This window comes from Aquarana catesbeiana, linkage group LG07 (assembly GCF_042186555.1).
Source record: "Aquarana catesbeiana isolate 2022-GZ linkage group LG07, ASM4218655v1, whole genome shotgun sequence".
In the NCBI taxonomy this organism is placed as follows: Eukaryota; Metazoa; Chordata; class Amphibia; order Anura; family Ranidae; genus Aquarana; species Aquarana catesbeiana.
Genome location: NC_133330.1, coordinates 38,428,955 through 38,442,881, shown reverse-complemented (window position 1 = coordinate 38,442,881; position 13,927 = coordinate 38,428,955). Strand labels below are relative to the sequence as shown.

General features: G+C 43.5%; 1 protein-coding gene across 1 annotated transcript in view; it reads left to right on the top strand.

Moving 5' to 3' along the window:
* The window catches only part of LOC141102949 (transient receptor potential cation channel subfamily A member 1-like), a 31,115-nt gene extending 17,188 nt beyond the window's left edge, over positions 1-13,927 (top strand). Inside the window, exons 2-5 of the mRNA XM_073592009.1 lie at positions 2,872-3,066; positions 6,103-6,296; positions 8,456-8,584; positions 10,323-13,927. Coding sequence (XP_073448110.1) covers positions 2,898-3,066; positions 6,103-6,296; positions 8,456-8,584; positions 10,323-10,544 — 714 coding nt within the window. The 5' untranslated portion in view covers positions 2,872-2,897 and the 3' untranslated portion in view covers positions 10,545-13,927. The remainder of the gene's footprint in view (positions 1-2,871; positions 3,067-6,102; positions 6,297-8,455; positions 8,585-10,322) is intronic.

The window sequence follows — 13,927 nt, the reverse complement described above, 5'->3', positions numbered from 1 at the left end:
CCACACTAAGGGCAGAGTGATCAGATAACGTCTGAGGTAGATACAAAACTGTCTGGATATATGAGGCCAGATCAGGGGTCCCCAGAACATAATCCAGCCTGGAAAGGATACAGTATGCCCGAGATTTGCAGGAGTAATCCCTGGCCTTAGGATGATTTCGTCACCAGAGATCAACATAACCAAAGGAGGTACACCACTGCCCAAACAGCCTAGACTCATATTGGAGGGGTTTTAATCGATCCAAACTAGGATCAAGTCCTGAATTAAAGTCCCCTACTATTAGGGTAGCAAGTGTTGGCAAAATGGAAAATTGTGTGCTCAAATCGGTAAAGATTGCAGCCATGACAGGGGAAGGAGCATACACCACTACCAATAGCAGTGGTGTAGCATATATCGTGCACTGTAGAAAAATATAACGACCCTTGGGGTCCAGGACCACTTGGTCACATGAAAAGGGGAGGCCCTTCCTTATGAGTATGGACACCCCCCTGGCATAATTAGAATATGTGGAGTGGTATCCGTGCATGACCCAGTGTTTTTTAAGGGCGAGTACTTTAGATCCCATAAGGTGGGTTTCCTGTAGGCACAGTATATGAGGTTTATGTGCCTTAAGGAAATCAAACAGGGAGGCCCTTTTAAATTTAGAGTTTAACCCCCGGACATTCCAGGAGATGCATTTGACCATAGACATGGTGAGATATTAAAAAGAAATTTTGAGCAAAATGAAATAAAGGTGTGGATGGTTGGTATTATAGGTAGAACATACTGTAGGTTCCCATACGGCTGCAATCCCTGAGGGGGAGGGGGGCGAGGCAGAAAACAGACACACACATACACACAGCAGTCATCCAGTCACACAGCAAGTCAATGACATACAAAAGTCCATATAGGACAGGCAGTAGCTCAAGTTTAACCCCTGCCATTCCCCAAAAAACAAGGGGCTGGCTTAATCCCCAAACTGCTGGTACATAATAGGAACATGGCCAATACAGGCAAGTCAGCGAACAAGCTTTAGATCAGTGAGTGATCAGGAGTAACCGAACATTAGCAGCATAGTCACCAAGTGGAGATGTGCATTCTCTTGACGAAGCAAACAACATGGAATACCTGCCACAGGTATGGTCCCCATGGCCGGGGCAGAAAAATCCAGTGCCCGATCAGACATGCAGCCAGGCTGGTGCAAGGATTCAAACCAGGAAATGGCATTTGCTGGGGTTTGGAAGAAATGCACTTGGCCTTGGTGCACAACTCTCAGCATGGCAGGAAACAGCATAGAATACTGTATGGTCTTCTCCCTCAGCTTTTGCTTGATGTGTTGGTACTTAGCTCTCGCGGCACGGACTGCTGGGGAGTAATCTGGAAAAAGGGACACCGATGCATTATTAATATTCAGGCTCCCTTTTATGCTGGCAGCATGCAGGATAGAATCCCTGTCTCTGTAGTTTAGGAGACGGATCACCATAGTGCGAGGATGGTTGCCTGCAGGAAGCGGTCTGCCTGATACTCTGTGAGCATGCTCCAGGACAAAACAGGGGGATAGACAGTCCTTCCCAAATTCCTGGGCAAACCAGCACTCCAGGAAGGAGACCGGGTTGAGCCCCTTCGACCTGTTCAGGCAGGCCCACCGCTAAGCGCAAGTTGTTCCTGCGTAAACCATTCTCCAAATCATTAACGTTATCTTCCAGGGTTTGGATTTTGGTGCCATGTGTTTTTAGCACAGGTAGGACCGAGCCGACAGTGTCTTCCAGATCACGGATACGGCGTTCAGTATCAGAGACCCGGTCCCTCATTTTATGCATGTCCTGGCGCATTATGGTAATGTCCAGCTTTAGTTCCTCCACTTTGCCCATAATATCTGAATGATTTACCTTGATTATCTTAAGGACATCCAGCAGGGTGGGCTCTGGTTCCGGGCCGTCCTCCAGGCCGTCATCGCTGGGAGATGAATGGGCCGGCAGTGCCGGGGGAGCGGAGGTCCCGGGAGATGGTGACAATGAGGACTCAGGTTCCTCGCCAAAGAGATCCGGCGTGGATGCCAGGGGTGATTGTGGTATGGCTGAGCGGCGGCCATCTTGGCAGGAGCGCGTGGTGATACTCATCCTGGCCGGGGGCTGTTTCTTCCCCTTTCACTTTCCGATCCACCAGAATCACACAAAAAGTATCACAGGGTCTTCCCCGAGTGTTTTGGAGAGGTTTGAGCAGTTTTAGAATGGCAGGTAAGAAGGATTGCATAGGATTGTGGAGAGGGATCTCGGAGCTGCTAAAAGAAACGTCCGCTCACATGCTGCATCAGGCCACGCCCCTGCCTGCATTGTCTAGCTTGCACTTCCACTAATATGGCAGCCTTCTCATAGCCATACAGCGATGTAGAATGGATGAAGAGGAGGCTCCAGGCAAAATAAGAGCTACAGTACTCCTACTGTCAATGCTATAATATTCACAATTACTTAGTCTCACACCAGTCCCCTTTAACTCTTCAGCATCTATCAAAAACTGGAATATCAGATGTCTCTTTATCAGATGTCTCTTTAATTAAAGTAGATGTAAACCCTAACCAGATGACATTTAGTTTGCTAAATGTCATCCGGTTTGTTTCACCTTTTGAAAATACAGTAACATGTAAAGCTTATATAAGGTTTGATAATGCTTATTAACAATGATAAAATTATTATTATGTTTTATTTGTTTATATTTTAATTATTTTTAATATTATATTTTTATATATATTAATTTATTTTTAATATATTAGTATTATTATTATAAGATTTAGTGATTGTATTTCAATTTTTAATTTTAAAGACTCTGAAATGAAAAGTACAAGTAAATATTATGATATGTGTATGTATTTTTTTTTTTTTTGTCAATCAACAGATATTGCTGTATGAAGCCAATTCCTGATGAGACAGATGGGGTTTTATATCAGCTCCTTGTCCCGAAGCCCCTGCACCAAGACCCAGGTGCGGCACTACCAGGTGGCACCAAGTTACAACTATAAATGGACAGATATCCATTATGAGGCCAGTAGAGGCAATGTGGAGAAGCTGCGTGCATTGCTCACCACATCGGGTATGTTCCTAATCCTCTGTGAAATCATAGGAGTTCTCTTTTCAGATAGAAAGCTTTATTGATGGAGCATGGTAAAATAGAGCCATTTTCTTTTCATTTTGGACACAGCTTCGAAAAGGGTTCAAACCTGTGGCAGGTTTTTACTGCTGTCTACTTTCCCACTGGGAAGGTTCAGCCTCTCCGTTTGTTCTCTTGAACCCTGAGACTGAAAGTGATGGAAAATCCTAAATTTTGAGTTGTTACCACATCAGGAATAGAGAGGAAATCTTACAATGTGGACACCTGTTCCAGTGACAACTGTTTAAGAGAGGATTCCCCTTGTTTTGTAGAGCTCTCATCTTATTTCCTGTTGTGTCTTGAGACTGAAAGTGGATTAAAAATTAAATATGAATGAATCCAGACAGCAAAGAAAATGACAAAAAGTTTAACCATTCCCAACGCTATCAAAAATTAAAAGGAAAAGTTTGGGCTATATATATATATATATATATATATATATATATATATATATGTATACATATATATTGAATGGAATCTGGTATTGTGTGGAGCAAGGCATTGAAAGCTGTAAATGCATCATAGGAACTGACCTCATTCCCTGTTACAATGCTATTTGACAGAAAGATGCAGGAGAGATTGGCTACACAAAATTTGAAACAGGTTTCTAGAGAAAATATGGGTTAGCCAAATAGACAGCACTGTAGATGTTGTCTACATTTGTCTGATTGCCTTCAGGTTTACTCATTTTAATAAAAACTTGGTACGGAGCTGACTTTCCACAGCAGCAGGGAATGGGATTCCCTTCCATGAGTCATTGGGTTCAATGTGAATATTTCAGAGAGAGCTATTGATCTACACTATATTGCCAAAAGTATTGGGATACCTGCCTTTATACATACATTAATTTGAATTGAAATTACAACTATAACAGCTTCAACTCTTCTGGAAAGGCTGTCCACAAGGTTTAGGAGTGTGTCTATGGGAATGTTTGACTATTCTTCCACAAGCGCATTTTTTATGACAGGCACTGATGTTGGACGAGAAAGCCTGGGTCGCAGTCTCTGCTCTAATTCATCCCAAAGGTGTTCTATGGGGTTGAGGTCTGGACTCTGTGCAGACCAGTCAAGTTCCTCCACCTCAAACTCGCTCATCTATGTCTTTATGGACCTTGCTTTGTGCACTGGTGTGCAGTCATGTTTGAAAAAGAAGGGACCATCCCCAAACTGTTCCCACAAAGTTGGGAGCATGAAATTGTCCAAAATGTCTTGGTAAGCTGTCACCTTAAGAGTTCCCTTCAGTGAAACTAAGGGGCCAAGCCCAACCCCTGAAAAATAACCCCACACCATAATCCCCCCTCCACCAAATGATTTGGACCAGTGCACAAACAAGGTCCATAAAGACATAGATGAGCGAGTTTGGGGTGGAGGAACTTGACTGGCCTGCACAGAGTCCTGACCTCAACCCAATAGAACACCTTTTAATGAATTAGAGCGGAGACTGCAAGCCAGGCCTGACCGCACAAATGCGCTTCTGGAAGAATGGTCAAACATTCCCATAGACACACTCCTAAACCTTGTGGACAGCCTTTTCCCAGAATTGTTAAAGCTGTTATAGCTGCAAAGGGTGGGCCAACTCATTATTAATCCCTATAGACTACGACTGGGATGCCATTAAAGTTCATGGGCGTGTAAAGGAAGGTGTCCCAATACTTTTGGTAATATAGTGTAGTTTTGTGTAGGCATTGAAAGCTGGAAATGCATCATAGGATCTGAGCTTGTTCCCTGGTACAATGCTAATTGACAGAAAGATGCAGAAGGGATTGGCTACACAAAAATTGACAAAGGTTTCTAGAGCAAATATGGGTTAGCTGAAGGGACATCACTGTAGATGCTGTCTACATTTGTCTGGTTGCCTTCAGGTTTACTCACTGTAATTGAAACTTGGTACAGAGATGACTTTACACAGCAGCAGGGAATGGGACAAGTCACCACCTTGAGTCACTGGGTTCAATGTGAATATTTTAGAGAGAGCTATTGATCTATGTAAGCAGCAAGGTCCTTAAAAGTAGGAGGCAAGGAGATAAAAGAATACATGTTAAATTGAGTCTTGTGCTCCATTTAACATGGATTCTTAACATGCATTCAATAGACACAACCTCTTAATACCTCCATGAACCATGGCAAATTAAATGATCACACTGGGGCTTTTTTGCCCCTCTACTTTTTGTTTAGCATCTAAAAATCACCAATGCAATAATCTGAGGGATGGAAGAAAATCGAGTGCAATAAAAACAAGTTTTGCTCTTAGTTTTTACATTTATTTTTATGGGTCTCCACACTTGAGCTAAAAGAGGGACAATAGAGGAGGAATGAGAAGGAAGGTTCTAAAAGAGGGATAGTCATTTCAAATGAGGATCAATTGGGAGCCATGTAGTCTGGAACCTTTTATTATAAACAGGAATATGTTACTGTGGATATGCTTAGTGAAAGGTCCCAAAAACCGCACACCTAGCAAAGCCATTAGTTAACAGGTGAAAGCAGCCTCAACCAGCTTCATCCAAAGCCACACCCCCAGTGCGCTTCACACCATCCTCGGGGCTTAATCATGGAGATATATTATACTGATTAGTTATAATGATGTGTGGGGGCTGTGTGCCACCCTAGGCACCCCAAACACCCTATGGCCTAGGCCAGTGATGGCGAACCTTGGCACCCCAGATGTTTTGGAACTACATTTCCCATGATGCTCACGCACTCTGCAGTGTAGTTGAGCATCATGGGAAATGTAGTTCCAAAACATCTGGGGTGCCAAGGTTCACCATCACTGGTCTAGGCCAAAGTGTACATTACCTTTGCCAAAAAAAACAGCCCTGGATAAATAAGGAAATTAAGCATTTCTTTCTACATTTTAGGAAGTTGAGTAATTCTTTAACCTATCCTGCAAAACTTTCACACCCTCCTTTCTCTATTCTTCGTTTTTGTGCCCCCTTCTCCACATTCCCATTCTCTCTTTCTTTATGTATGTATTGTATTTCAGACAAAGAGCTTGTGGATCGGAAAGATTACTATGGAAAGACACCTCTGTACTGGGCAGCTTATAAAGGTCAGAGGGCTTCCATGGAGCTGCTCTTACAACATGGCGCCAGTGTGAACAGCTGCTGTAAACATGGCGGGACCCCCCTACATGCGGCTATTGGATTGTTCCCGGACTGTGCTCTCTTACTAATACAGGTGAGTTAAAACTCTGATCAGTGTACTTTAACTTCATGTATTTAATTAGGTCTGTATTTATATGCTGCACCTGTCATCCACACATTGGAGGCATGCACTGCATAGGTTTGAGCTAATAAGGCTCAGTTGGAACCACTGGTCAAGATGGTGACTGTGCTGTTGTGGACCTTCCAGCTACATGGCATGGGGTACAAAAAGAAGGTAGTTGTACCCGGGTAGTGTGGGCTGACAGTTGACTTTTAGTAGGGTGAAGTTCCACAGAACAAATTAGACCTGGGAACTGGATCCCTGGAATAGGTGCCACGCTGGATCACACCAGAGTAGGGGAGCTGGATCAGGATTTTTTTCTAACAGATAAGTTCTGGGAGCTGGTTTAGGATTACACTGGAACAGATAATGCCGGGTACACACGGTCGGACTTTACGGCAGACTTTGCCCGGCGGACTTTACGACGGACTTTACGACGGACTTTCTGAATGAACGGACTTGCCTACACACAATCCGCCAAAGTCTGTCGAATTCGTACGTGATGACGTACGACTGGACTAAAATAAGTAAGTTCATAGCCAGTAGCCAATAGCTGCCCTAGCGTGGCTTTTTGTCCGTCTAACTAGCATACAGACGAGCGGACTTTTCGACGGATAGATTTAAAACATGTTTCAAATCTAAGTCCGTCCAACTTTTGAGCAAAGTCCACTGGAGCCCACAAACGATCGTTATTGTCCGACGAAATCCCGTCCGCCGGGCAAAGTCTGCCGTAAAGTCCGCTTGTGTGTACGCGGCATAAGACTTAGGAGCTGGATCAGGATCATTTTCTAACAAATAAGACCTGGGAGCTGGACTTGGATTACACTGCAACAGATAAGACTTGGGAGCTGGATCAGGATCATTTTCTAACAGATAAGACCTAAGAGCTGCTGGATCAAGGTTACACTGGAACGGATAATACCTCGGAGTTGGAACAGGATCATTCTCTCACAGATAAGACCTGGGAGCTGGATCAAGATTACACTGGAACGGATAAGACTTTAGAGTTGGATCAGGGCTTGCCAAAGTTTGAGGATAACCCCATGTGAGAGCACGTGACGTGGGATCTCCAGGGTGTGGGGTCCAAGGGCCAGCTGTTATACACCAGGGGCCCCCTCACAGGGTGTTTGGGCTGCATGCTGACTACAGGTGTCAACCCTGGATTCACCCTGCTTTAGCCCCAGTTCACACTGGTGTAATTGTGACTTGTGACACACAGAGTCGCAATAATTAATTAACAGAATAAAAACTATTTTTCTCAACCAATATCTTGTTGTAGATTAACATAAGGATCTGTAGAATACAAAAAAAAACTATAATATAAGTAGAGGGGGAGACATCGGAGCAGTCATATAACTAAACACTGTATATAAAAACCACCAGACTAAGACTACTACCCCACTAATAAAGTCTAAATGGTCATAACACGTCAGATAAGGCAACCTAAAATCGCATATTTTAAAAAACAATATTTGAAAAACAATTAAAATGTAAAACACATAGTAAAATCCTTGGCCAAGGAATAATAACAAACTGGTGCCACAATGCTTTATGTATAATATCAAATAATGTGATAGGCTAATTAATAAGTCTGCTGAACAATTTGCCATCCATATGTAGATTCAAGTGTAGAGTATAAAGGTAGTCATTCAAGCAGACTTTGGGGTTGATTTACTAAAGGCAAATAGATTAATTATTTCCAATTGAGGGGACAGGTGTTAGGCCGGCCACACACGGTTCAAATCTTGGCTGGTTCAGCAGGAACCAGCCAAGATTTGGACTGTTAGTGAGCAGGCTGAATGTACCAAGTTGATCAATCGATCAACTTGGGTATAGCCAGCCTGCCAGCTTATCTTGCGATTATGGCTAGCTGCTGCTATAGCCGCTAGCGATAATCACTGTTTTCTCCCAGCAGTTACAGCTTCCCTTGCCAGGAGAAGACAATGGCCCGGCAGGAGGGATTCCCCTGTCAGCACTGTCTGTGTTAATAGGGGATCTAAGCAAATTTCTTTACGAAGAAATGTACTTCTTGTATGGCCGGCCTTAGAGCTGTTTATAGATCTCTTTTAAGCTTTGGGAGATTACAGGAGATGTTTATCTACTTTTTACAAATCTGTTTCTATTTGGTACAGCACGGTGCTGACGTCAACCTGCAGGATAACTGGGGAGTGACCCCGATGTATCTGGCTGCATGTAGCGGACAGTTAGAGTGCATCCGGCTCCTCGTTCAAGCGGGTGCTTACATCACGTACAAGAATAAGGTATGTACATGGAAAAGTATTTATGTCTAATTCCAGTGGGCAGTCAACTCATAGATCAGTGATGGCGAACCTTGGCACCCCAGATGTTTTGGAACTACATTTCCCATGATGCTCAACTACATTGCAGAGTGCAAGAGCATCATGGGAAATGTAGTTCCAAAACATCTGGGGTGCCAAGGTTCGCCATCACTGTCATAGATCATGTTTCAGTTTTTGGTGGACACTGGAGAGTTAATCTGCTTGACAATTTCTTCCATGTCTCGGAAGCTGTTGGTAAGCTCACTGAATTGTGTTCCTTGGTCTGCACACCTACTGTGCCTGATATATGGGATTACCTCTCTTCCTCCTGGATTTTTCATGTATTTTATATAACAAAGGAAGTAACAGAAGGAGATGGAACACACAAAGGTAGACAGGGACAACCAAAACTTTGGGGTGGACAGAAACAGAATTGTGGCAGAAGATCTCTATTTTGAAGCATCTTCTAAGACATGTGTCAAACACAAAGCCCGGGGGGCCTCAGAGCACCCTTGAACCCTAAACTCGGTATGTAGCCCACCCCTGAAATCTGCAATATGTACGTAGCACACCCCTGAAACTGTTCTCTGAACAATGCGCATTCCTGAACTCTGCACATAACTCCTGGTATTTATTGCCCCCTTAAGATCCTCCCACTGTTTGCAATTTGGCCACACCCACCATTTAATGCAGTTTGGCGAGGGAGGGCATGGTTGAGTTCCTGCACCTGTTCTCTGAAAAAAAGCCCTAGATAAATTCATCTAGTCTTACAGATACAACCAGCCCTTTGAGGACAACCATAATGCTGATGCGCCCTGCAATGAAATTGAGTTTGACACGCCTGATCTAAGATGTCACGCATGCGCAGGATTACAGTCATCCTGGCACACTGTGCTGGAATGTAAACTGAGCTGCGTATGCACAGCTCAGTGTGCATTCTACAGATAACTGCAAACAGGCAGGTAAGCGTATTTTATTGCAAAAAATACATTGCATGTCTCTTCTGCATTAAAGAACCTGCTTTAATTGTAAGTTAAATTTCACAGATTTTTTTTTTTTAAAGTGGTTTTAAACCATCACAAATATCCAGTGAAGTGACTGGCCTCAGGTGATACACAGAGAAATGATTCCTCCTAAATAAGTTGTACCTGTTTATCTGTAGTCTTATCTTTTCTACACCCATTCAAAGTCCAGAATTTAAACAGCTTGCCTGAGCTGTTAGAAAAAAAGGGGGCAAAGAGCTGAAGTCACACTCTGCAGAGCTCAGTCAAGGAGAGCTCTGGGAGCTGATTGGTGGGAAGGGACACACCCCCTTCACACAGGAACAGAGCTGAGGCTGTCAATCACAGGTTGTGTGCTGGCGCTCCTCCCCTGTCACCTTTTTTTCTAGTGGAGTCAGGAAAACTTCTCAGAAGTGCTGATAGCAGAAAAACAAAGCAGCAACAAAGCTTAATTGAGACAAGTACACACTATAGAGGCATGTGCTTTGTTCATATTTTACGTCTAAGGTTTACAACCACTTTAAGGCTTTGGGTCTAACTGTCTCTGTATTCTAACCCAGAACACTGGTGCTGTACAGTATATGTACAGTATGTAATCTCTAGTTATATATAAATTTGATGTTTGCCCAGCTGGTTGCCTGGCAAAAGACCCAAGGACAGTTCAGGGACCAGTTGTGGATAATAACTGCTCTAAATAACCATTGTCTTCTGTATTCCAGAAAACTGGACTGCCGCCAAAGCGCCTTGCCTCCCAAGTAGGCTTTATTGCCTGGATTGAGTCCTGCTCCCATCAGCCGCGCTCCCTTAAACACCTGAGCCGCCTGCAGATTCGCTCCAGCCTGGGGCCCCAGAGGCTCAAAGCCGTGAGGACTTTCAACTTGCCACAATCACTGAAGTGCTACCTTATGTTCGAGGACCTTGTACTACAGGAGACACTCTAACATTGCCGTAATCCACATGTGACAGCCGTGCATTGCAACCCAGTGCCCTTGACTATCTCTGTTTGGTGGAAATGTCTCGCTTCTTCTAACCATTAATGGTGACTTTTATGAACCTGCCAATCAATAATACATTGACGGGGAACAATGGCACACTCATTCTACACAACACACAATTTCTGTAAGCTTCCAATAATGACAGTGGTGACAACCTGCCTGAACAGGCGAGATTTTGTTGTGAGATGTTGTCTTTCTTTTGCCTTTACAGTGGACTGGAACTAAAATGGTATATTGTTGTCTGTAATTTTTGGTCAGCCAACTTCTTGGGGTTTCAGTTAAACAATTAGGCCATCTGCTGTCTTGAGCAGAGGTGCCCAGACCTTTGAATGTTGAGGTCTCAAGTGCCAGTATGTGGTTGAAATGGAGGAAGAGAAACATTCAGGCTGATTAAAGTGTATCCGAACCAAAACTTATTTTATTAGTCATGGATAGAATAAGGTAGGGTTCCTGCCTCATTTATATTTTTACTGTTGACCGTATGGTGATTTACCATCTCTATTTGCCCTGGTGATCATTGTAACTGGAATAGAAAGTGATGAGAAATTCAAAGTGTTACTGATGTCACTGAAACAGGAGATCTCTTCCAATGGAGACACCTGTTATGTTGATAGCTGTCTAAAGCTGGCCATACACTGTGCAAATTTTGGCTGGTTCCTCTAGTGAAAATTTGAAGTAACTAGGCAGATATATGAGGTGTGTCTAAAAAGTTTGGTGAATGATATCATAAAACAAACAAAACAGAATATACAAACAAATTACCTTTATTGGCCTTCAAAATAATCTCCCTCCTTCTCAACACACCTTTGGCAACGTTCATAAAGCTTCTGTAAACTGTCAGCAAAGGCCTCTTTAAGAATCGATCGCAGAACCCGTCACACATTCTTGGATTGCCGTCATGTCCCAAAAATGTGCGCCTTTCATGGCGCTCTTCAGGTGGGGAAATAGAAAGAGGTCAGCAGGCGCCAGATTCCATTGATTGCCGCTTGGATTCTGATTGGAATTGGTAGCACCAGGCCTCCTCCCCTGTGACGATGGTTCGCAGAAAGGATGTATCCTGGATCCTGGTCACACATGGTAATGAAATCTTCAGAATTTTCCATCCGTTTTGCTTTCTGTTCGTCTGTCAGCTTGTGCGGCAGAAGCCGGGAACAGATCTTCCCCTTACCCAAATCTTCATGGACGATGGTGCGCACCGTGTCCTTGCTAATGCCCAATTTCTCCTGCATCAATTGTAGAGTCAGTCGCTGACCCTGTGCCAGCATTTGTCGCACTCACTCGATCATGTCTGGTGTTCTGTGTGTCGACGGCCGACCTGATTGTGGTTCATCCTCAGTCATTTACTTCCCATTGCGAAAGCGTTTGAACCAGTCATAAACACATTTTCTGCTCATGGCATCCACTTGCACCATCATTCCATGTGTCTCCATTGCTGTTTTCCCTTGTAGCATAACTTGATGTTCACTCATTGCTCTATTGCACTGTGACCCTACCCCTCACACTTACTATGTTCAACTGCCCGCAGCGGGTTTACCCTGACGTTCACATGTACTCCATGCTAAGAGGCACTTCTTGACGTGTCTCTGTATAGCCCTGTGCATGCGCGCGCACCTGGATCATGTTGCTGTTGAGATATCGGACCATTCACCAAACTTTTTAGACACACCTCTTACAATAGCTGCAGCAGGGAATTCTTTCCAATGTGCTGTCAAGTGTGGATGGAGAAATCTGTTTTCCTTTCACTGTATGGCCAGCGCAAAGGGGGTTTCCCCCCACATTGGATAGATTTCCTTTTACTTCCTATTGAATCTCCAGGACAGCCAAGGAAAACAATTCTCCCAAATGGGACAAACAGCAAAGAATGACAGGAGTTTTAACCATGCTCTAGCTAAAATGTAACAAAAAAAAAAAGTTTTGGCTTTAGATACACTAAAATATTGGCTCTTGGTGGAGGTTGGCCTTGGGTTTTCTCGTCAAAAAATGGTTACGGAATGAACATTAAAGTACAGGTGTGCCTTTTTACGAAACTATCCCCAAGTACTCCTAAGTTAACCTGCATTAACCTCCCTCCCCCAAAAACGGCTTACTAACCTTGCTTACTCAGCTGCGTCCCGCTCGGTTTAAATCCTTAGCCACGAAATAATCTTTAGCAGTTGAATGGGAGCCTCGAAATATGGCCCCTATTCAAGTCAATGGGGACATCTAGACATAGCCACCATAGTCACCAAGACAGACAGTAGAGACCAGAAGAGGCCACCACTCTGGAACAGAGGTATGTAAGCAGCTGGGGGGAAGGATAATAGCCAGACAGCTAGAATTTTCAGTGTGAGGTTAGCAAGAAAGCCATCCATATTTTTTCTCTTGATAGCTTGTCTTTAAACAAAATCAGCCAGGGACACAAATCTAAATCCATTGCAAGCATGGAAAGAGGTGGGTGTGCTTTCACTTGGATTTCACTTGGTGCATGCTGTTTAGAGAACAAACCTAAAACATTGTAGGGTGAATAACATACCTGACAATCAGGGGGCCTGAAAAATTATTTGGACACCCTCAACGTACAGCCTGTGCACCTCTACTCCACAGCTTGTAATTTAATAAATGTATAAATATTCAGAGAGCTGGATGATAGTTTGCTTATCCAGAAATGCTGGAGAAATAGTTTTTTGAAGCTCCATCTAATGCCGTGAAATGTGGATGATCTGTAAAGTGTGTGGTAGGATCTTGTGATCATAAGCAAGGCTAAAACCTGGGTCTTCCTTTCTTTGTCCACATTGATCAATCAATATCTGTAATGACATATAAACTCATATTTAAAAGGTGAATTTTATATCTCAGCCGTCTTTGATGGATGGCTGTGGGTTGCATTGCTAGCTTCTGATTCTTTATGGAATGTCTGCGGCAAACATTCTATACATGCATTCCCAGCTTTTCCTACTGCTGTTGCCAATACATTTCTTTATTTGTGTTATATGTAAGGAGAACAGGCTTATTAACGTAAAGGGGAGGGACAGAGCCAGAAAGGGCATTGGCGAGATTTTATTGCTGGTGGCCATATAAGACCTAAAAAGCCATTGAGTGGTTCAGCCCATGAGCAACCCTCCAACCATGGAAATAGCACTTTTTGTTGGAATAATCCTTTAAGGTCCACCCAAAACATAGAATTCAGTTTTGGATAGGGGGAGCCAGTGTTGATGAAAAATGTACAAAAGCAAAATATTCAGAGATCCCAACTTCACGCCCTAGGTTTGTCCTCAGTAGAAACATACACACTAAGCTATGTGGTCCTGCTGTTCAGCTTGACTTCTTTAAGTATTCCTATGGAGAATCCA